This window comes from Caloenas nicobarica, chromosome 3, assembly GCF_036013445.1.
Source record: "Caloenas nicobarica isolate bCalNic1 chromosome 3, bCalNic1.hap1, whole genome shotgun sequence".
Lineage (NCBI taxonomy): Eukaryota > Metazoa > Chordata > Aves > Columbiformes > Columbidae > Caloenas > Caloenas nicobarica.
Window position 1 is genome coordinate 23375329 of NC_088247.1, and position 25844 is coordinate 23401172.

At 35.4% G+C, this 25844-nt stretch overlaps 1 protein-coding gene across 1 annotated transcript in view; it reads right to left on the bottom strand.

Moving 5' to 3' along the window:
• Positions 1-2377: 2377 nt before the first annotated feature.
• Positions 2378-25844, bottom strand: part of CSMD1 (CUB and Sushi multiple domains 1) — a 1102582-nt gene continuing 1079115 nt past the window's right edge. Inside the window, 8 exon segments of the mRNA XM_065633007.1 lie at positions 2378-2537; positions 6309-6441; positions 15541-15628; positions 16297-16409; positions 17445-17606; positions 21422-21466; positions 23131-23310; positions 24407-24518. Of these exon segments, the coding sequence (XP_065489079.1) occupies positions 2378-2537; positions 6309-6441; positions 15541-15628; positions 16297-16409; positions 17445-17606; positions 21422-21466; positions 23131-23310; positions 24407-24518 (993 nt within the window).

Sequence of the window (25844 nt, forward strand, 5' to 3'; positions counted from 1 at the left end):
ACATAAAAGATTCACAGGATCTGGGCTCTCTAACATAAAAGATCAAATAATGTAAACTGTTCTCTTTTCTGGGACCTTTCCTCCAACACATTCTTTGGTGGTCATAGTGAGACAGGTCACTGAAGAATACACTGTAAGAGCAGGAGTAGAAAATGTCAGTAATAGCTACTTAGCTAGAATTTTGCACCTGTTTTCAATACTCCTTTTTTTTTTTTTTTTTTTTTGCCACTGCAGAAAGACTTCCAAAGAAGTAACGTCTATTTTGAACACGTGTCAGAAACTTTAATCACACAACGGCTTCCCTCCCTGGCCCGCTGTTCCTATGGAAGCACTTCTTTTTCAGAATGACTTCCTCTACAGGGAGGATGAGGACAACAACTTTAATCTGATGACTTTGTTCTTTCTCAGGAAATGTGAAAGGCTCTGAGATGTGACAAACAAATGAAACTTACTGCACAAAAACCTCAGAAACAAAAAAGAAAGCCAAAACTACTAACAAAATGAACAAGGGACTGACTGGAAAGGATTATTTATTAGATTTTCTTCAGAGTTTCTTGCTCATATGGAGAATATAACAACTGGAGGCCCTACAACACTATATTATATTGCTGGTATTTTTCATCTACAAGATGTAGAGTTGTTAAGCTGACCAAGGGTTACCTTTGAAATTTTCTTTGCGTTCTGCCACATTAACTGAAAAACCTGTTATTTGGCTTACATTACCTTTTTGTTTTGCATATAACAGACAGATCTACACACATATGGAGTTCAGAAACATTCTTCTGCAGTTTTTGATAGCAACTGGACATTAGGACAGTTTGAAATTCAGAAAACTAAAATAAAACAACAACAAAAATAACCCCGAATTTTAAAGAAAAGTAAAGCAACTTTCCTGGCTTCTGAGCTCAATGTGTATGACTAAAATCAGATTTTACTTCTTTATTTCCTTAATTCCCTAATTCTGAAACTCAGTTTAATTAATCTGCCCAATGGCATTTTTGTTTGTTTGTTTTCATTCAATAAAACCTCTAATTCTAAGCAAATGTTAACGATTTACTTAACTGTTCATATTTACAAATGTCAAACTTTGTCAAAATGTGTAAGTACAAAAGCAGTAAGCAGTGTATTTAAAAAATCTGAAAAGAAACAGAAAGCAAAGATAACTGAATATTTCTTTTTGTTCAAAGTAGAAACTGACAACTTGTTATAGGCAATTTGCACTGGGTTTACATATGCTACTGTAATGTGTTTTAGTTCATGTAACATCAGAAAATGATGTCACACTACAGGAAAAAATGGAAAAAAATGCAAAAGGGAAGACTGTATTATGAGCACAGGCTCACAAGCTTTATGAGCTATCTAAAATAAATTACTATTCACATTTGTACATGGCAAGCAGCAATAACTGCTAACCCCCCTGCTGTTAAATAGTATGATACTGAAAATGGTGATTGATGACTGATTTCAGAATAAAACAATACTGACAATGAAAAGTTCTTAGAAAGGAGCTCTTGTTCTGGCTGAAAGACTTCAGTGACTTGTAATCATGTTTACAAAGAAATTTAGTCAAAATTTGACAAAAGAAATATTGTCCTCTATCACACAAGATCTTAAGTGGTGCTAAGCATGGGGCTCATAATTTAATATTCCAAGTAAATTTATTGTGGAATGTTTTGCTTGGCAGAGTTGGTGAATATCTATATACAATGGACAGTGTGTAGAAACCCTGTATATTTTTACCAGTAGGTCACTCAGTCATCCATAACACTCTAGTGCAAAAAAATTGTGCATTAACAATTGCAATATAAGGGCTGATTGGGAAACTGGCAAACCGTCCTATGTATGAGAGACACTCTAACTTTCTTTAATTTTATCAAGATTTCAATGGTAAAGCATTTGCAGGTGTATGCAATCTCGAGGAAGGTTGTCTTCTCCTTCGAGAGAGCTTTATTTCTTCAGAATATTCCCAGGGATAATCTGTGGTGCTATCATTTGTCACAGTACTCAAAGGATTTATCCAAGTGCCCAGAAGAATGCATTGAAAGGCATCCAGCCACATACAAATATGAAAGTCTGAGGCATTAAATATGACAAATTGGCATGACTTGCCAGTCTTCCTTAAAGTGTGCCTTGATTTGAAGCAGACGCAGCCAGGCATTTTGATCCAACTTTAAGATGAAAAAATATTCTTTGTCTGATCCCCAGAAGACTGACACATTTTTACCAGAAAATTTAGCTGCATGTAGGCTGACAGAAGATGTTAAAGATTACAGCAGCGAAGCCAAGAGAAGAAGGGAAACTGGTATATGGCACCAAAGGAATTACTGCTTGTCCATCAGAGGTATGGCTATGAATCAGTCATATTGGGCACTGAAGGCTATACCACTGTACAAACTGTGTTCAGAGTCGTATCAAACCTCACAGCCTTTGCCTCTGTGGGTTTTAAGTTTGTGTCATACATGGGATTTTCAAATGAAGCCTGTCCATTACTGTTTTCATGTCCAGCATATCCATTGTACTGTACTTTTGGTCTTGTTCTGAGGAAAAAAAAGAAAAAAAAAAAAGAAAAAAAATCATTAGTAACCCTTAAAAATAAGCATGCTAAAATTATTGTTTTATCTATAAAATACACAAGTTGCATGGCTCTATCTACATGTGATAAAAGGAGACCCATAAAGGATGTTGCAGGGACTTAAAATAAGAGAAATCTGACTGGAAGTTATTTTTCACAAAATGAAGAGAAGAAAGCCAATTCCTAATGGGAAAACTGATGCTACAAAACACAGATATAATACAGGCAAACTACAGGTTTGCATTTTCCATTATAAAAATGTCAAAAGAATGACAACTTCATATCTTATTGACAAAATTGGCAGACAAAAGTAAAGCAACGTACAACAAAAATATGAAGAAAAGTAAAGTTGAAACTGATCACATTTATAATATTTTCTGTCAGTAGTAGCAATTATGGTCTTTTCTGATGACTTCTTTAGATTGCTAGTCTGAGCATAAAAGAATCCATACACAAAGTGGAAACACTTATTCCATCTTTACTAAATTAACGCTTTATCAATTTCCAAATATATATCCTGTTTTTTTAAGTATTGACATTAATGTCGAAACTACAGTAGTATCTTTAACAGGTGGATTTAATTTGATCACCATCAAGCATATCCTAATTGACTTTCCTGGAGATTTAGGATCTACCCACGCTAATTTTTGCAGTACACCTAGTAAGGCAACTGGACCATCTGTGTAAATGTTCTGATGAAGAACAATACAAATTGTGATTTTAAAGGACTTGAATGAAGTAGATGACTTAGACATACATAGAAAGAAGATAGTGGCTCCTAATTCATCCTGTTCATAGCACTTCCGGTTTCAGATGAGATAAACACCCACAGACTTTATTGACTTAGATATTTTCCAGCAGAGGTAGAGGGAACAGTTTAGTAATTTGCTGCTATCAGCTGTTTATTACCATGCCAGAGCAGCAAGTTAGTGTTGCACCATTGAAGTGCTGTAACAGGTCCCCTGGGTACTATTAAATCTAAGTCAGTGCAAAGTCAGCCAGCATAGCTTCAATCAGGCAACTTTTGCACTGACATGGTAAGTGTCCAGAATATCTTGTACTGCTAGTTGTGGTAACCGTCAGATAAGGGCCAGTAATTTCAGTTATTTCAGATAGATTTGCCATAGCATGCCTGCTTATGTCTATGAATACTCCCAGCAATAAACACTACTACATACTTTGACAGAGATTTTTTATGTCCAAACACATATAATGAGATTTATCAAATCCTAACTAGCATTCACATAAATTTTGACATTTTAATATCAAGGGATATAAAGCATTATTTTTCAGTAACCACTCTTCTACTTTGGGTAGTGTTTTACCACCAGAAACAAATAAAAACTTGAAGGATGTTCACATTTTTATGCAAAGTTCTGTTAGATTATACTAAGCCAATAACTAAATGAAAAATAAAACAGAATTGTTTAGGCTTTCTGCTATATCTAGTAAAATGATATCATATTGTATTTTACTACTTTAACCTTAAATCACTTAGCATCTAAAAGTATCTACATGTAATTGAAATAAGGCAAGAACGTCAACGAAGGAGCACAAAATGTAGATGCTTGGTTCTTAATAAATGTAAAGCAATTTAGAAAAGAATCTCATGATAACACTTTAGAAAAGGGTTCTTGAAAACCAAACTATTTTTTTAGAAAATTATTCTTTTTCAATAGCAGATAGGGAAAACTATCACTGGAAATATGTCAGTAATGGAAATTTACCACATACAAAAATTTCTATTGCTTCTAAATATGCCCTTTCCTGCTATTTTCATTTTAGAAGTAACAAAACATTCTTAGACATCTTTACTAGGAGCTTTTCTAAGTGTAAGTAATTAAATATATTTTAATTTTCAGGAAGACAGAGATGCTGTCTTCATTTCCGAAGCGATCCCTGTCTGTCAGATAAAAGGTGCAGAAACTGTGTAAAAAGGTTTAACAACCCTGATTCTAATTAGATTCTATTAATCTGACATAGGCACAGCAGAAACATCCAAAAATCATCCCCTAAGAAGACCTTCTGGTTCTCTGATATAGAGAGCCTCCAGGGGCATAACTATCACATAATTGTGAAAATTTCCTCTTGTTATTCTGGTCATTAAGGTCATTTCAAGGAAGTCCTTTCAAAAGTCACAGATTCTATTATCTTTCCTTTGGAACATCCTTTGTTTTGAAGAGGATAAAGGTGACCTAAAGTTACTTTAAGTAATGAACTTCTTAATTTTCTGATGAAAATATGACAATATAACAATATAACCTCTTTAAAAACTGTTTTAATGGAATAAATTGTTTGAAAATATAAAAAAGGAAGAATAATCTTTGAAATATTAAGTTATGAGTAGCATCTCCTTTTTCAAGTATCTAATGCATTTCAATTAGATTAAGGTAGGCAGAACTGCAATGCTGCAGCAGCAGTACCATAAATATCAGGCTTATAGCTGGTCATCTGAAAACTAAGTTTTATCTCTCCTAAATGCGTATATATTTCTAACAAATAGAAAACTGAACCTCCACCGGTTACATAGAACATCACAAACTTCACAGAATAAACCAGAAAATGTACCCTTGTGTCAATATATAGTTTTATTAGTTTTTTCTTTGAGTTTGCTTCCTATTTCTAAGAGCAAAGTGACAGCAACGTTCCCTTTATGTTCCATCTTTTCCCCCTATCTGAATAACTGTGTTTTCAGGCTGCTCTTTAGGTTCCTACATTGCAGAACAGGAGCTATCTGAGAATGCAGATCTGTAGGCATCGGAAAGGCATCTCACAATAACATGTTATGAAACAGAGTTCACAGCTCTTCCTTAGCAATTTTTTCAACTAAAAGTTATATTACACTTCAGGACATGCATAATTTAAACTGCAGTTCAAAAGTTCAAATGCTACTGCAATTTCCTTTTTCCTAAATCATCTAATACTGAGGTGACTAGACAGTCCAGTCCATCACAGGGCAATGGTGGACTCGTTTGTCTATGTGATTTCTTGTAATCATGATATACCCTTGGTATCATTATTATAGAACAAAAGTTTTAAGAGCATGCTATTAAAAATCAGTATTTCTGTTAAACGGCATTGTGCAAACTTCAAATAACACAAGGTCAGAGAGTATTGTAGTTCAATACAAAAAAATAAGAATTTTTCCAAAAAGCTCTAGCCAAATAGCACTCAGAATGAACAAATGTTCAATAGTTACATAGATAACAGTTTTAAAAACAAATTTCAGACAAGATCATACTTTTTTTGTTATCTAATGGCATATGAAAGTTTCATAAGAGCCAAAATGATGTCAGTTCTAGTAGCATCTATTAGCTTATTCAGCATGTACCGTAAGTAGTCTCATTATAGGCTGTTCCCTCATGTAATTTATGGATTTTTCATCTTGTATAATTAATACTCATAAGCATTTTGAAAGAAGCAGCATATATTCAATTTAATAAAGCAATAAAATGAAAGAATAAAACATGTGACCTGAGATTTCAATCTGATTCAGCCTGATGAACCAAGAAGGTCAATAGATCTTTGCTCCTTAACACAGTGCCTCATTTTTCTAATTGTTCACCATCAAGAACTGCCCTACACTGAACCCCTTTGTCAGAATACTTAGAAATATTTGTCTTTCTAGAGAAAATATATTCTTGAAAGCTTTGGTATTATGTTCCCTAGTTACACTTACCTATCAAAATTAAACCAAAAACTTATTAAGTTACTGAATAAATAACATTTACAATACCTGTGTTTGTAGAGGTAAAATGCAAATCCTGATAATATTAGAGCAAAGAATGGTACTAGGATGGCAGCTGCAACAGAACTGCTGTTTGTACCGTAATAGTGATTTGAAAGGTCTGTGTCTGTACGTAAAGGACCTGAAATGAAACAAAAGGGTAGAAATAAAATTCCCAGGTTTTCTGTCTCACAGTTCTCTTTTTATTCAAGAATGAAAGAAAGTGGTGTCTTGATAAAAAAACTCTATTTAAAAACATGAAATAAATATCATGCGGTATCATAGTATAAATCTTGTCAATACCACTTACCAATAACTAACAAAATTATTTGAAAACAATATTAAGCAAGTAAAATAATTATGAACTACACCTCTCATGAGTCACCGATTTAATAATGTTAGGCCATTTACCTTCTAAAAAAAGTTTGTTAATACTGTAAAATTCTGTGCTCGCGGCCTTGACATCTAGCTGAGAAACAATAATCAATGCAAGACCACATCAAACAGGAAAAAGGAAGAGACAACTGAGGTAACTGTGGTAAAACACAAAGGTTCTTTGCAGAAAAAATAACACTCCCTAATCTGTGCACCTGTGTGCATGTTCTGGGTGCTTTACAATCTCCTTTTAGGGGTGAGACATGAGCATGTTTTAGAGCGCATGGAAGCTGCATTTGCATTAGGATAAAATAGAGGTGCAGAGAACACAAGGGCATGTCCTTGCTGGGTTCCTGTTGTGGACAAGTAGGTAACCAGAACTGTAAGGCATTTTGCATATCCCATTTTTCCATCAGTATAAAGACAGACATTGCTAAATTCCTTAAATAGGTGGCCAACTTGACAATTCAAATTGCAAAGGATACAAAATAATTTTATAGGGAAAAAATTAGAAAATTTATACAGAAAAAAAAAATTTGAAATCCAACTCCACATTGCCAGTTTGAACTCACAGCTCTTCAGAGAGCAATATATAGATCCTATCCAAGAAGGAGAGACTAGGACAGAGGGAAAATACAGTGAGGGTGGGGCTGGAACAGATATCTGGTCTTATTATTCTGGAATATTTCTGCTGATGTTAGCAGAGAAGAATATAACACACTGGTGTTCACCACTCAGAAATGCTCCAACCTACCAGTATGCACTGTCTCAAATATCACAGTTATCTCATTGATGGCAACAGCATCAATTAGTCTTTTTAGGTCTCTGTCACAGACCAGTTGTACAGCAGACACAGCCATTGTGCTGCTTTCTGTCCAGATGCGGTTGAGGAGCAAGTTGAGAGTCTGTGGGTGAGAATTAAGGGGCAGGCTGGCAGGGGTGACACTGTTGTGGGAGTCTATTACAGGCCACCAGATCAGAGTGAGGATGTTGATGAGGCCTTCTACGGGCAACTGAGCATGGCCTCACAGTCACAGGCTCTGGTTGTTATGGGGGATTTTAACTACCCTGATGTTTGCTGGAAGGACTACTCAGCCAGCCAGCCTCAGTCTAGGAGGTTCCTCCAGTGCATTGACGATAACTTTCTGATGCAAATGGTGGAGGAGCCGACTAGGAGAGGTGCGCTGCTGGATCTCGTCCTCGCTAACAAGGAGGGTCTGGTTGAAGCAGTAAAGGTGGAGGGCTGCCTTGGTTGCAGCGACCATGAAATAGTGGGGTTCAGGATCTCCTGTGGCGGGAGCAGAGTGGCAAGCAGAATTGCAACCCTGGACTTCAGCAGGGCCGACTTTGGCCTGTTCAAACAATTGCTGGAGGAAATCCCGTGGGCAAGGCTGCTAGAAGGTAAAGGGGCCCAAGATAGTTGGTTAACATTCAGGGACTGCTTCTACCAAGCTCAAGATCAGTGCATCCCGACGCGCAGGAAGTCAAGGAGGGGAGCCAGGAGACCTGCGTGGTTGAACAGGGAACTGCTGGGCAAACTCAAGTGGAAGAGGAGGGTTTACAAATCATGGAAGGAGGGGCTGGCCACTTGGGAAGAATATAAGGCTGTTGTCAGAGGATGTAGGGAGGCAACTAGGAAAGCTAAGGCCTCCTTAGAGTTAAACCTGGCAAGAGGGGTCAAGGACAACAGGAAGAGCTTCTTCAAATACATGGCAGATAAAACTAACACCAGAGGCAATGTAGGCCCACTGATGAATGGGGTGGGTGCCCTGGTGACAGAAGATACAAAGAAGGCAGAATTACTGAATGCCTTCTTTGTCTCTGCCTACTCTGCCGGAGGCTCTCCTGAGGAGCCCTGTACCCCTGAGGCCCCAGAGGAAGGCAGGGCAATGGAGGAGTTTGTCTTAGTTGATGAGGACTGGGTTAGGGACCAGTTAAGCAATCTGGACATCCATAAATCCATGGGTCCAGATGGGATGCACCCGCGGGTGCTGAGGGAGCTGGCTGAAGTCATTGCTGGACCGCTCTCCATCATCTTTGCCAAGTCTTGGGAAACGGGAGAGGTGCCTGAGGACTGGAGGAAAGCAAATGTCACTCTGGTCTTCAAAAAGGGCACGAAGGAGGACCCGGGCAACTATAGACCGGTCAGCCTCACCTCCATCCCTGGGAAAGTGATAGAACACCTTATCCTTGGTGCCATCTTAAGACATATCAAGGATAAGAGGGTCATCAGGGGCAGTCGACATGGCTTCACCAAGGGGAAGTCATGCTTGACCAACCTCATAGCCTTTTATGAAGGCGTAACAAGGTGGATTGATGATGGCAGAGCACTGGATGTGGTCTACCTTGACTTCAGCAAAGCATTTGATACCGTCTCCCACAGCATCCTCACGGCAAAACTGAGGAAGTGTGGACTGGATGATCGGGTAGTGAGGTGGACTGTAAACTGGCTGAAGGAGAGAAGCCAGAGAGTCGTGGTCAATGGGGCGGAGTCTGGTTGGAGGCCTGTATCTAGTGGAGTGCCTCAAGGGTCAGTTCTGGGACCAATACTATTCAATATATTCATCAATTACTTGGATGAGGGAACTGAGTGTACTATCAGCAAGTTTGCTGATGACACCAAGCTGGAAGGAGTGGCTGACACGCCAGAAGGCTGTGCTGCCATCCAGTGAGATCTGGACAGGCTAGAGAGTTGGGCGGGGAAAAATTTAATGAAATATAACAAAGGGCAAGTGTAGAGTCTTGCATCTGGGTAGGAACAACCCCAGGTTCCAGTATAGGTTGGGGAATGAGCTATTAGAGAGCAGTGTAGGGGAAAGGGACCTGGGGGTCCTGGTGGACAGCAGGATGACCATGAGCCAGCACTGTGCCCTTGTGGCCAAGAAGGCCAATGGCATCCTGGGGTGTATTAGAAGGGGGTGGTTAGTAGGTCAAGAGAGGTTCTCCTTCCCCCCTACTCTGCCCTGGTGAGACCTCATCTGGAATATTGTGTCCAGTTCTGGGCCCCTCAGTTCAAGAAGGACAGGGAACTGCTGGAGAGAGTCCAGCGCAGGACCACAAAGATGATTAAGGGAGTGCAGCATCTCCCTTAAGAGGAAAGGCTGAGAGAGCTGGGGCTCTTTAGCTTGGAGAAGAGGAGACTGAGGGGTGACCTCATCAATGTTTATAAATACATAAAGGGTGGGTGTCACGAGGATGGAGCCAGGTTCTTCTCGGTGACAACCAACAGTGAGACAAGGGGTAATGGGTTCAAGCTGGAACACAAGAGGTTCCACTTAAATTTGAGAAGAAACTTCTTCTCAGTGAGGGTAACAGAACACTGGAACAGGCTGCCCAGGGAGGTTGTGGATTCTCCTTCTCTGGAGTCATTCAAAACCCGCCTGGACGCCTTCCTGTGTAACCTCACCTAGGTGTTCCTGCCCTGGCAGGGGGATTGGACTAGATGATCTTTCGAGGTCCCTTCCAATCCCTAACATTCTGTGATTCTGTGATTCTGTGATTCAGCAATCTACTAAAATATCTTAAGAAGTTGCAATACTGAGACAGAAGCAAACAATTCTCCTATGATCTCCTGAACTTCAAGCTCAGTGCAAAAAAGGAATGAAGGAAGTGGCTGAATCACCATCCCTGGAAGTGTTTAAAATAAGTCTACGTGAGGTTCTTAGGGATATGGTTTAGTCAGTGTTAGGTTAATGGTTGGGTCTCTTTCAACCAAAATGATTCTATGATTCTAAGATTTTTTTTTTCCGTTAAATATTTTTAAAACTTACATGTTTTGATTGCTAATATTATAATTAATTTTACAAAATATATTACATTCTAGGAAGTAATTAAGTTCCCTTTAAAATGATAACAGCTGCCCTAGGAATTTCAGAATTGCCAGATTTGATCACTAAACATGACAAAATACTGTCCAATGTTTTTCACTGCCTTAATCTTCTGTTGTATTTCATGCTCCTGTATATTACTCTGCAGAAATGGTGAAGTCTAACCTCTGCAAATTAATAAATCTGCTACTGTGGTACTTGGGATCATGTTATGAGCTTTATCACACTACTGTTGAGTATCTTCATTAACATTGAACTGTTTTAAAGTGGAACCAGTGTATTATAAAAATCTTTGAATTTTAGTAATCCAATATTTGTCCCAATACTCAATGTGTGGAAAGGCTGTTGGCATAATTTTATGTATTTGTGTTGTATTGCACATGTACTGCACATTGTCCAACCAATCTAAATTAAAGACAGAATCAAGTCATTACCATAGTTAATACAAGTTTAGGAAATGTTAATTTAAATGATCCTTTTGAATTTTTCATTGGTTAAAAGAAGCGACAGAAGTTTTAAAAACTGCATGCGGTTATCACTGTCTCCATCATTGACTATCACAATTCCCAGCTGGTTTTGCAATTATTTGGAATAATTAATAAAAAAATATGGTAATGATCAAATTCATTGCAGTCAGCTTGTATCAACAAAAACTTAGAATTATTATTCCAGCTCTTACTTAAAATTCTAACCAAGTACAAAAATAAACAGAAAGTGTCTGATTAATAGACTCCTAATTTATGTTTCAAAGCTATTATCATGGCACATATGATAGATACATTTTAATGTAGAAGCATCAGAAAAATTACAAAATATCTAATCAGAATTCAACAAAAATAATAGTTTGAAATTCATAATAAGCAAGCTTTGGTATGAAATTTTGATATGGAATTTTTTTTTAAATTTAATTTTTGTATGTGTGTGTAACTGAACATCTAAAACTAGGCACAAACTTACATTTGGATAATTTCTTTTTAAGTTATATCTGGTAACTGACCCACACTTAATAATTAGTATTCAGAACTCCTATTTGAGGTAACTGAATATTCTATATCTCTACAGTTTTTAAAGTACCACATTTAGGCTAATAAAGCTTGAAATTTTCAACCTTTAATTGGCATTGAAGAAATATTGACCAGTTTCAGACTATGCAGTGGGTGTGCTTTTCACCATGGAAGAGAAACTTCGCTGCAATTCTGGATAATTTGGATTTTATTCATGTATGAGAATCAGTATAACTTCAAGACAGTCTAATCTACTTATTACAATCCTTTTCAGAGCTGTTTGTGATTAAACATATCCTGATGTGTGCTTTGTATTTCTTCTGACAGCATTATCATGATGAGAAATGGGAAAACTATTGCACTGCTCTAATTCAGGTATTGATTACACCACAGCTAAAACCAGAAAAGTGGAAATATCTGTATCCTAATAGATGAAAAAAATGCAAAAAGTAGCATGGTTTTCTTTTCATTAAAAAGGACATACTTTGTCATTAGCAAACTTGTTGTTTAATAGAGGGATATCGAGTAAGATTAAAGATTTTTTAAAACATTTGGGAGAATAACGGGTTTCTTTAGCCTCCTAAAAATAGCAGCAGTCAGGTGAAGCTCAAATTCTGATAATACACAGTGAAATCATTATTGCACAAGCAATGTACTTGTTCTCGCTTAGTTACTGAGTTTTCTCCTATATACATACTAGAAAATAATACTTTTATTGTAAGAAAATATTCATTTAGCATTTCCTTATCTTTGTTTGGAGCTTTCAAACATGTTTCTCCTGTGACTCCTAGCCCTGGGTTTCAGCTGTGTCCATCAGTACAGCATGGCTCAGTTTTACTGAGAACTGTTGTTGAACTGGGAGAAAGTGTGAAAGCGAAAGCCATGCAAGACAAGAAAAGTAGAATTACAGGTAGAAGACTAATTCCTGAGACAAGGATGGTTAGCAGGTCAAGGATTTAAGAGAAAAAATACTAAATGGAAAGCAAGTCAGCAGCTTCTAAGGAGCAACAGAGGCTGGATCTTCTTCACCTGCCTGATAACTGCTAGATAGAAAAGAATCTTTGGGTACCTCATTGGGTGTGAGGAGTATATTAATATATAGTCTCATAGCTCATTAGTCCTAGCTATCTGTGCATTAGCTAATGTACAACCATTTTGTTCTCTGAAGCTGTGAGTATCCTGTCTAGATGTAGAGTTTATTTGGGAATGATGAAAGTTGTGCAAAATGATCTGGAGAGGAGGGATGACATGTTTATAGAGTGAAATTTAAAATTCACAAGTCCCATGATGTTCAACGCTTTTAAGGCTGATCAGTTTCAAGAAATGAACATGTATTTCACAGCCAGTGATCTAGTATATCACAGTCACAAATTAATTATTCATATTTCATATTTGTTACCTCAGACTAGTAAAGCCAAAAAATTACTTTGAAGAAAAAAAAAAAGAAAAATGGTCATTGCATTTCACCAGAGGAAATATATACAGGAAAATAATCATTTGGTGAAGTAAGTTTTTCTTCTTACAAAGTCACCTTTTCATACAATTTTAAATGACAGTCCAGACTGGAATGAACAAAACCAAGATTTTAGAATAATCGTCTTCTAGAATTACAGTGGTGAGGCACAGGTACTTAGGAACTGCAGAAACTGAACCTGGCTGCAGACTTGTAGCCTTTAAAGACCAAGTTATTAAAACATAATAAAAGAAACGAAAAGCTTCCGTCAATGCCTTATTACTTGGCAAACAGGTTAAATAATATGGTGTCACAACTTGGGCCCCTTAAGCAGGCTCGGATACAGTTCTAATTCTTTTGGCAGACTGACAACAGAGATCTCTTTGCCCTTTAAGCTATTCTCTAAGGCTAGAAGCAAACAGAATTGCTTCTGAAAAAGGATAAACAGTTCTTAGGAAAAAAAGTTCTTTCTACTTTCCTGTCATTAAGTTCCAAGACTGAGCACATCCACTGAGCCTGGTCTTTATCTGATATTATGTGATAGGGAATTCTTCATCAAATAGATTTGTCTTTCACACTTAATGAAGTATTTCTCAGTAAATGCTGTTCTTTCAAGTATGCTTGCAGGTGAAGAATTTCATATTATATTATGTATGCACCAGTGCATACATAGTTTATGCATATTTCTGGCTTAGTGTAAAGGCAGCAAATAATTTAACTTCCTGAAGAAATGGAAAAATTTTAAGTCTTCAGCTGGAGGACATATGAAATCATTACCTCAGCTGAATATTCATGAACAGAATAGATTTTAAAACAAAGGAAGTTATCCTTGAATATGAGAGGACATAGACAAATATTACAACCTGTGTTGGATGGAAATCTGCTGTTTCCTTTTAGCTGTAGGTTCTTCAATAGAGAACAAACAACCTATAGAAAATCAGTGCCTATTTAGCAACCATACAAAGAAATCTAAAAGAGACAGTATCTGCATTTGTAGCAAGCTCTCCGCTGAGATATCAATGCTGAAGGTGAGAGGCCCTCAGCCTAGGAATACATGTGTAACTTGTACAGTTTTTCTCCTTACTAGCCCTGGGAATATACAAACTGAGCTCTCATGTTGCAATTCTAAACATTTATATGGAGAATGTTTTCCACTACCGTAGAATACATCCACTGGAGAATGATACAACTGTTGAATTGTGATTCTGCTTGTTCTTCATTTACACCCATGAGTTATTCGGATAGCTGCTAAAACACATGGTTCCAAACTATTAGGTAGCTGGAAAACCGTGGACATCTTATAAGGCTTGGTTTAAGAAAACAAAACAAAACAAAACAAAACACAACACAAAACCACACACACCCCCCAAACAAAATGAACAGAGTCTTCTCTCACTGTTTTGGGACATCAAAGGCTACTAAATAAGCGATTTTTGAACATATCTTGATGTTCTACTTTTAAAGTGTGCTTGTTAAAATCGGAAAGAAAAAGCAGCTTAGATATTACAGTAATAAGGATTACATGAAAGTAAAGGTAGACGAATAATCAGTCCCATTCAATACTTTACTCTGAAGACTGAAATTGTATTCAGCTTCAGTAACTGGCAGTTCTTAGGCTCTGAAGAGTAAAGTTTCCATCTCTTGTGACTAAACATATACAGCAATTTGAGAGCTGGCCAAGATGATCATATCCATAGGATAACTGCTATTTCAGCAGCTAATACAGCAAAGAAATACAAGGGAGATTTGGCAGAACTTTAAAGGACACTGTGTATGGGACCAATGAAGTGAATGAAATCAAGGCAATTTATAAAATGCAGATACAGTCTAGTGTAGACATATTGGCCAGGCTGTCTCCTCCTCCTAGCCCAGTACTTTGCTGTGTATATACCATGTTTCGACCACTCTGCAGTAGTTTCAGGTTCAGGAAATGCAGATGTCTACGCTTAGTATTTGCCAAAACTACTTTATGAATAATTATAAGTAAATTTTTTTGTTGTTGTTTTTATGACAAAATTATTTTATGAGTAGAATAACTAGTTTTTCACCAGCCGCTGGAGCACTTGTGTCCTTAGCTGTAATATATACCTCAGTCACTCATTTCATGTTTTTGACAGTGAAGCAGAATTCTATCTAAATGCATATACATGAAAACATCCACTAGCAAAAAGCTTTCTCCAAAGGACACTATTAAAATAAATGTTGATTCTGTCCTTTAATTTCCTGTATGATTCTGACAACAATTTATACCTTTCAGCAAAAAATGTCTTTTCATTGCATGACACTCGTTACTTTCAAAAAGACATTCACAGAAAAGCAAGCAGCTGCTATAGCATTCTCTTTAAGAGCATCCTGTAGTCATCTTACTAAGTTTCTATCCCAGAAAACATGAGATAGTAACAAGTTAAGCAAGTTAAACTGGGATTTGAACTTTATATTTCAAATATACATATTTCACTGTGTTTTTTATAATAGCAACGACATGAAATAACATGTCTGCTTCAGCTAGATAGCTGTTGTTAAATTCACTCTTGCAAGACTCAAAAACATTATACATATTAAAGGTCTGTGAATGCATTTACCTTGTCTTTGGAGCATAAATTTTCCAAAGTCTTTTCCATGTATATCACCTTGATAGGTAAAAACACCTCTTTCAAGCCCTGATGATACCTAGAATATGTTGAAACAGAACAAAGATTTCTGAAATGAATAAGAATATTTAGCCTTTTTGTTTTGGTTTGTTTTGGTTTTTTTTACTTAGAATAGACATATGGATACAAGATTTTCACTTCTATCCTTTAAAATATTAGTGAACTTTCTATGCTTATACAATATTTATCATTTTAAGTTTGCAACAGTCTCAAAGTTTCAAAATAACACTTGTAATGACTTTAAAATATCTGATGTATATTAATAGGTTTTAAAATTCTTCAGCTAGCATACAGATAATTGAATTTGTATATGGATATAGAAGCCCACTGAATTGTCAGATTTTAAATTATTTTTCATAGAAAGCACTGTAAGGCACAAAGGAGAACTGCAAAGAGTAAAATAAGCATTTTATTCTTCAAGATTAAATGTAATTTTATTACAGGGAACAATTTACCAAACAACAAAAAAAAAAGTGCATAATATTACTAAAGGCAAAACCATGGCAAAATATCCTGATTCACTCCTGCTTCCCCTTAGTAAACTAAAATGTGATCTCTACACTGACATATAGAGTGCTGTATTCCCTATTTATAATATAAAAGGTTGGATAGAATTATATAGTAAATCACAAATTATTTCAAACTTTAAACTCAGCAAGCTTTATCCATAGAGGTTTGGTCACTTACATAACCATCAAGTGCCCAGTTGTCGTTTTCAAACTTGCTTGCAAAAATTCCACTAGATCCTTTAATCTGATAAACTTTCAAAACCAAATGGGCTTCTTCTTTCTTGTAAATACCTATCAACATAAAGGAGGTAACACGTGCCTTTTAAACAACTTTTCAACCAGTTAGTAAAAGGATTGTTTCAAAGTTAAGTATATAGCTTTAGAACAAAAAAAAATTTGTAGAAAACATTCTGTAATAATAGAATACAATAATCTGGAAAAAAACAAGATTTCAAGTGCTGTAATAACATGATCTTATTTTACTGATCTTTTCCCCACATCGTTTTTGATAACAGGATGCAAAGATGGTTTTATACTGTTTAACCTTATATGTAAATGGGCAAGAATATTTGTCTTTTCATACAGTATTTCAATAATTCTGTATATAGAATTGCCTGGAATTTCCTTGAACTGAAAAACAAATTCATTTTACCCACATCACAACAGTACATTGCTATAGTAAACAATGATAGTGGAGGGAAAGAAAACTTTCATTTGGGAGCCAACTACTGAAATTGTGTCCGAACTCTTGACCTCAAAAGGTATGGCAGCTGATTATGCTCTTTTCAAATATAACTATGATCACAGGGTAAATCAGAACTTCATAGTCAAATTTGCAGGAAGAAATATACAATGTTGACTAAAAGGTATGCATAATTCACTAATTTATTTAATTATCTGTGTCTATCTTATGAAATCCCATTATCAAGACCATATTGTTTTGAAGCAGATATTAATCACTATTGAATAATGGAGCTTTTCGATAGTACAGTTCTTAAAATGTCTATATACACTTCATCTACCACTTCAGTATTACCTGTGAGTTCAACACGTCAATACTATCCAACAGTCCAAGATGAAAAAGCCATACCTCAATATTTATTTGAAACGGAAGGGGAAAAATAGATGGGTGACTGTATATAAATTGAGTGAAATCTGTGTAAACCATTACATTAGGACCTTTCGTTTTGCAACATAGGCAGAAGAAGTTTTTTAGTGAAAACATAAATTTTTTGTTTCATTTTGTGCTTGGTAGAAAACATAAGAAAACCAAACAGATGGTAAAAGTTAAAACAATAGCTTTTAAACACCAAATTGTGAACCTACCTGATAGTTTGAGTTGGATGTTGGATGCCTCAATGAATGTGGCATTCACTTTGCTGCTTGTAGTATTGAACCAATCAACAGTCAGAGTAGCAGCCTGTCTTTTTCCTAAATATTCATAAAACCCTTTCCACAGTGAATTTATAAAAAATACATCTGAGGGAACTAGAGGTGAACAAAATAGAAACAAAGAAAGAGGTGAACTACAGTGAAGTAGTAAACTTTTCAGCCATTCTTATGCTCTTGATTTTTTTCTGTTACAGCATCAATCCACTGTTCTAAAGAGGTAGTATAGGAAAATTTTACAACAGTGAAGACAATATATCTAATGACTTTTCTACACAATCGCCTATAATATACTACACTTGTCCATTACAATATATGTTCTTAAATAACCTCATACTTCATAACTTGTGTGCTTCAGTGAATGTCCCCAAGACTATGAAAAATAACGGACTCCTGCCTTAGAGACTTGTATGCATTTCATAAAGAGGAAGTATAATAACTTCTTCAGTGCCTTTTGCCTTCAAATTGTGCAAAAGCCATAAGTAAATATTCAAGCTCAATGTGGCATGATTTGAAAATGTGATTAGTATGTTGTTTGCACTACCACTGGAGTTTGAACTACCAAGTGAGTGGAAAACCACTATATGGCTTTGAGTACAACAGCTTCAGAGAATTTAAGTACTCCCTTTCCAAAGAAAAAATGCCTGATTGGGGCTTTATACCAGCTAACCTCAATTTAAGACTGAAAATCTGGGACATTAAATTTGAATTGGCATCTCACAGTCCTTAGAACCCATATATTTTCTGCAAATACAAGAATCCTGTAAAAGGTCTTTCAGACTCTTTTTCTGACATATTGCTCGTTGCTTTGCTACAATAGTGACATAAAGCAAATTCAAAACCTGGCATTCTAAAAATATATTAAAAACATGTTAAAAAGATTTTATTGTCTTAGCTTTTAATTAAAATTGTGTGCCTGAAGTTATTCTTATGAAGGTGACTATCTATTATTATGGCATGAACCTGACAGGGACTATGTAAGACTTTTATAAAGGAGCATAGGCCATACTTCTTTTGCCACCTTCAACATCTTCAATATCTAGTTTCTCTAGCAATTCTAACTGTCATTAATAGCTGATAACCTTTGCAAAATAGTACCATTGGCTCGGTATTTACAGAATTTGCACTTGCTGCAGATGCACAGCATCAGTAGGGGAAGAAAATAGCAACATGTATTTCTGCCTCCCCAGTCATGTTTTTGTAAAAGGTTAAAATGCAAGTGCTGCAGTCCCATGGATGCTGCTGAGGAATCAATGTGGCTCTGACCCAGTTCTGCCTAGTCCTTGCAATGTCCCTGCCTTTCCCACCCACTGTGGGCATATGCAGAATGAGAAAAATGAACTAGGTATTATTACACTAATATTGCATCAACTCTGGATTCGCCTCAGAATCTGCCGAATGGGGAAATCCATGGCTACTCAATTAAAAAAACTTCCTAAATGTTTTTGCAAAGACTATACAAAGCAGTGAGAACTATGGGAATCGAACACCATATTGTAGTTCTTAAACTTCCTTTGGGTATTGTTAAGAGTTCTTTATATTACAACACACAGTACTGTAAAAGTGAGCTACTATTGCTTATGAAAACATTAATTCTGGCAAAAAAATAACAATTTAGTAAACAATAATAAACATAATCTGTACTCAGATATCAAAAGGAGGGAAATCAGAACATGAATCTATTCTGTTACAAAAATTTTAGCTTAGCGATACTAGCTTCATCTCGTTTAAAATACAGATAGCACCAAACGGAATTCTACCAAAAGCCGAGATAACAAGGTAAAGAAAATACTCCAAAATACATAGTGTTCAATACTAGAGAGAATTCAGATTTTTAAAATACATAATAATAGTGCAGACCTGTTTTTTAAAAATAGCTTAAAACCTTTCCTTGTTAATTATTGTCATTCATTAAGACAGTTTCAGTTTTCTCCTTACCATTATTGTTATTTGTCCTGATTTTGTTTAAAACAAGACCAGTTCTTTTTTAGTGAATTTTTCTTTCAGCTAAGTTCTTCTAAGTAACTGCTCTTTTCTGAATTTTGGCTGCATATTTTCAGATACTTTTCGCTCCAGAGCTGATAACAGTAGCAATGGTATGCAGAACTGGCCCAGGTTTAGACTTATTGCTATGGCAGCCAAGGTTACTGATAAATTTTGCACATCCCATAAGTGAGAGGGGCATATTTGCAAGGAAGGGGAGACAGAATAGGTGACTAAAATTGACCAGCCAAGTATTCCATCCCATATACGTCATACACCCTATAAAAGTGGCAGATGAGGGTCTCACTCTCTTTGACCATGGCTGGCATCTGAAGAGGACCCTGCCTGTCATGTCTGTGATCCGAGGCAAGATTCCAGACCCTGCATCCCTGGATCTAGTGCTGGTTTACTGCGAAGTTCAGTCCAGGACTTCCGGGTGCCCACCCTGTAGCCGCTGGAGCAACGCCAGCTCCACTTTGGGCAATGCTGCACTACCCCAGGAAATTCAAGAGTGATTTTGTATATTTTGTATTATTTTCTCTATTTATTAGCAGCAATAGTAAAGCATTTTTAACTTTTTCAACTTCTAAGCTTCTCTCCCTTTTCCTCCTATTACCTTTCCTAGTGGAGAGGGTGGGGGCTTAACAGAGAGCATCTGCCACGGTTTATTGTCACCCTGCAGTAAACAGTGACATCATTTTCAATCACAATATTTCCTTTTTATTTTTTTTTAATGCCTTTCAAATACTACTTATTTCTCAGAAGTAGTTATAAGGGACAAGATGCATGTGAATTGATACTGATGCTTTGCATAGTAAATAAATTTGGAGACTTGGTCTGTATTTTAGTTTGGCATTGAAACTTTAAAATCTGTGTGGTAGCAGATTAATCCATGCCTTTAGTGTTCAGTGAGGTGAATCCTCCAATAAATGAAGACTGTATATTAATCATAATGAATGTACATTATAGCCTGCTTTATTGTGAGTCTGTAGAAGTAACACATTTGAGAAGAATTCATTTGTGGTTTCACCTGACACTCTCACTAATAAACTCACCAGGAAGGTTAATTATTAACAGAAATACCTTTTTTTTCCATCTACTCTATAGAGTCCTTCTGTGAACTGCCATGACTGTGAACCATTAATCTTATTTTCCCTGCAGCTTGCTAAAATTCAGAATACAGAGTTGCAAGCTCATTTATTTGGTGAAAACTCTGCTCATTGTTAATTAAGTCAATAAAAAAACCCCTAGGCCTTTCATTTTCTGAAAATGATTGAACCTAAAAAGATCTACATCAAGGATTTTTCAGATGTATTTGTCTATTTTGTCACCGACAGGAAGAAAAGATTAACTGCATACATGTTAATAACAAGATACAGAAAAGCATTAGAAATATTTGGCTGCTGCTGGTGGTCTACACAGTTTAGGAAACCCTATCTTACACTATCTTGAGAGTCTCCATGAAATGAAGGCCAACAAATTTTCCAAAATGGTTTTGTTTCTTTGTTTGTTTGTGTGTGTGTGCGGTTTCTTATAACACCTGCAATGTAAAGGGCAGAACTTGACTGAACCCAGTCCCTGCTATTATAGCCTACAGTCATTATAAGGCTCTCCATTATAGCAATCTCTCTGATATACTACATCAAATCTGGGTTTTGTGTATATATATGCTTTATCTTTCTGGCTTGACAGGGTGTTTTGTGCTATTCACAAAATTGGCACTGTAGAAATTAAAAAAAGTTGTTTGGAAAACAATTTCGTATAATAGGTTTTACGTGGCATCTGTTATTATGAAAGACCTCAACATTTATATTCCTTTGAAATAAGTAATAAATATTTAATTTAAATATTGGAAATAGTTTTATTATCCATAAAAGTCTAGGATGTAAATCAATTTAATTTATTTAGATCTAAAACTCTTGTATACAAACCTGGAGTTTTAGTTATTGTTTCATTAACTTCTCTCACTCCTTTACCTACAAGTAAAAAGACAAATTATCACTTTCATGAACATATTTGTTTTATTTTTTTTAATAGAATGTTAAAACAATGCCTGATGGATGCAATCATTTATTATCCAATAGAGCCATATTTAAAACAGAAATAACTGGTCTCGAATACTTTAAACATTCAAACCTATACACTTACAGAAAACTATCAGAAAATAATTTAGGTAAACAATATTTTTACTGTGGAAAGCTGACTTGCTAGCCAAGTATTTAGCACATTTAGGCCTAACATTTTTATATCAATCCCAGTGCTATAAAAGAGAGCCTTATAGAGGGGACAAATACTATATCTAGTTATGAATAGTAGTATATTAAATATAGTAAAGAGATTTATACATTTATGAAACAAACCAGCAAAAGCCAGATAGCTGGATTAAGATGTCAGGATCAGATATCATGGGAAAGGATCACAGCTGGTGTCATTTGATATATATCTGGCACACTCAGCAGAGTTATGTCCATTGACCCCAGGTCAATTTCTGGCCTCATATCATTAGCTGGCCTCATGTCAAAAAGGCTAATGTCCCATAGGAAGGTTCGATCTAAAATGTTTTTGGTTTTTTGTTCGTTTTTTCTTTAGGAGGAAAAATTCACTGATTAGACTGATCAAATGCTAAGAAAGCACAAAAAGTGTGGGGCACTGAAGGAGAATTATACCTAAAGACTGTAATCCAATAAAAAAAGAATTATTGCTTACAAAAAAAAATATTGTATTTTATCTTTATTTAAAACCAAAAAAAACTTAACAAAATCATGAAAGATTGTTTATGGCAAATTATTAATTACATAGAACCCATGAAAAGTCACTCTTTAGGGAACTAGAATAATAAGATACATTTTTTTGTGTAGATCATGTCTTAACAATTTTGAAACAAAGATGTCTACTCATATATTAATGAAAAATCAAATAGTGTTCAAACATCAAATTTATTTAAGATTCTTTGACATATTACAATTAAAAATCATGTTGCAAAGATTTTTCCTATGGCATCTGACTATTTTTCTTTTACTCATATTCTAAATATATATTTTTAAATTTTTTCTGAATTGGGAACTTATAGACATGTTTATTCACACACGAAGATCATATTTAGCCCTCATAACTATATACTTGGAGTTACTCTAACAGAACTATATGAAATTTACATGGATATAAGTAAAAGTGGAATCTGATGCAAAGACTTTTTTTTTAATTGTTCATTTTTTTTTAGAATATTTTCTTAGACAAGAAAAAATACCTGAATGAATCTAAAAGCCAAGCTCTGAAATAACTTTTTTCGTTTCTAATAGAAAATCATACATTAAACACTGAACATGTCGAAATACTCTTTAAAAGTGTGACATAAAGATAAATATAGTTAAAAGTAACGCTTCATGTTGTTTAAGTTTTTGCTGTTGTTAGGGGTAAACTTATGTATCTGTGCCTGTGTATTTACATACACACATCCTCATATTTTCCTGCATGAGTTCTAGATGATACGCTCATTTTTTCATAAAGTAGAAGCTGTCATGTCATATGTGTATTTAAGGGCTGAGTGGAAAAAAATAATCCTACTATATAAAATAAAAATGTCATGGAAAATGAAATCCAACCAAGTAGGGCCCAACACATCACTTGAGTAATGACTTACGTTTACAAATTGGTGATTTTCCTGTCCATTTCATATCTGGTTTACATGTTCGATGCTCTGATCCACCAGCAAGAAAAAATCCTGGCTGACAGGTATACACCAAAGTATATCCTAAAGTAGGGAGATCTATTGCTTTAACATCTACATGTGGTGGCGTCTCTGGCTGCCTGCAAGCATGAGCTGAAAAGGGTTTTTTAGAGTTAGGAAAAGTGGTGTTAAACAGTTTCCATAAGTTTAGAGTAGGTACTTTGAAATAAATGCATGACAACTTTTTCCCTTTCCTTATGTACATTTTGTACACCTTTAAAGAAATGTCAAATAGCTATTACTTGTAAAATTATCAGAGTGTATAGTTTTGTTACTGTGAGAAGATGGAAATGATACTAGTACATATTTTTAAACAATACACCAAAATTAAATCATGATAGCAAATGGCAAAGAGTTAAAGTGAAGGGAAGCACGTGCCATTGTACATGGTGCAGTCATCGTGAATTATTGTACTTTCACAGCTTCAAGCATTGCTTCCATTCAGTGTTTTAAAGAACCTCGACAATTACAGAGACGTTATTGTGCTAAATAAATTCATTATAAATGTCAATTGAAATAAAGGTTCCATAGGAAGACTTTGTCACAGCACATTGATTATAACAGATATGGTTGCTCAGTATCCATCTTTCTCTGTGCTCCATGGTGTTCATTTATAACAATCCAAAGATTGTAATTTGAAACAGGGTGAGAATCTAAGGTCATTCTAACAAATTACTTTTAGCTTAGATCAGTGTATTTTAATAAAATAGTTATTTGATGTTCTCCAACCCATACAGAGCTATAAATACACTAATCATTTGCATACCCATACCTAGCCCAGAAAAGCTGAATTTTGTTGAGTACTAGTTTATAAATCACAAAATACTAGCCAACAAAATAGCCCCATGCATATTTCAGGCCACTTTCTGTTCTCTATTAATCCAAGACACACAAAACCTCTAGATTAATTTAAATCAGCCAATGCAGTGAATTAGGATAGAGTTTTTGAGTAAAACTGAGAGAATGATTGTGAACATCATAAAAATATGAAAAATCTTATTTCAAATTAATATCTGAAACACATATTTGATTTTAGAATAGGAAACAAAAAAGCATTTTAAAATACTCTTTTAAATAAAGCTTACTTTTTTGTAATATGTCTTTTACTATGAATTTCCACATGCATCACTTTGTGACTCTCTTAAAATTGCACAATACTCTAACTCATTAGATAAGAAACCATACTTACGAATGCATTCAGATTGTATGCCACTCCAAGTTAAGTTAGCAAGACAAGAACGGGTGGTAGATCCTTGAATATGATAACCTTTTCGGCATCGGAAAAAGACTGTGCTTCCAACCTAAGGACCAAAACAAAACAGTACGTAAAAGAGATATCCATCACATGTAGTCATATATCAAGACAGTAATAAGCTACTAGAGAGATTTTTTCAAAAATAATTATGTCCTCTTTTTACAGCTTCTATTTTTTTTTTTTAATGTGATTTAAAGTTTGAGTAACCTTATTTGAAAGCAATAAGTGGAGAAATATTGACAAGGCTGGCACATGGAAAAGAATGACACATACATTTCAGCTTATAAGTTTGTCAGTCTGACAGAAGCAAACTAAACGAATGAGATGTCTCTCTTTCTTGTACCTCATGCATATATTTCAATAGAACTTGACCATAAAGTCTGTTTCAAAGGTTTTGCATTTTGTGTCTTGACTAAAAATGTTTTTTTAAGAGGAAAAAGGAAAACAAAAAACTGCGAAGAACTGCTCCATCTACAAATAAATTCACTGGAGAAAACTCTAGGTCACAATTCCTTATGCTGCATTTGTTACTATAAACTACCTGTTTTACTTGAGATGTTCGATTAGCAGAGTGATGTTATGGAAAGTCTTCCTATGGTCAACTGTGATACGACCTTTGTCGCAAGAAAAGGTGAACTAACTGAGAAAACTTTCTTTAGACTTCCACTGAGAATAGAATAGCATGAAAACTGGATACAAAATTCCATGTGATGAAGAATTTTCATAATATAAGAGAGATTGTGTGGAAAGTTCTAGTAAAGTAGACTTATTGATGGTATTGACAAAAGTATCTGGAATACAACTCCAGATCAAGGTATTTAAGGGTACAGGGCTGATTGGTAAAGTATTGCTTTGCTTTTGAATAAAACATCCTGGCAATAAATATGATAGGAAGAAATGAAAACAAAACAAAACCAAACCACAAAAATTAATATTGTTTGAAATTATGTGACTTATTAATAATGTAAGATATCACATGGACAAATGCAAGTAAGTTGCAAATGAGTAGTGATCAACACATTTTAATAAAATAGCTTGCGGGTATATAAATGCTGATAGCTCTACACATGTCATCATAGGACTTCAATGAACACTAAAAATGGGCAGTTACCTTCAAGCGTATCTACCTGTTAACTATACACACAATTACATAAAAACAGATTAACATGATAGACATTCAGCAAAGGGAACATGAGAACTTCCTGAAGTGGCTTGGGAAATTCACTGGTATATTTAAACGTCAAATTACTGATATGACTTATCTCTTTATTACTTTTTTTTAAACATACTAATCTCTCTATCTTGCCAAGGACACACAGCATGTCTGTAGTAGAGACTAGAACAGGTTGTGTCTGGTCTTGACTCTAAGTCA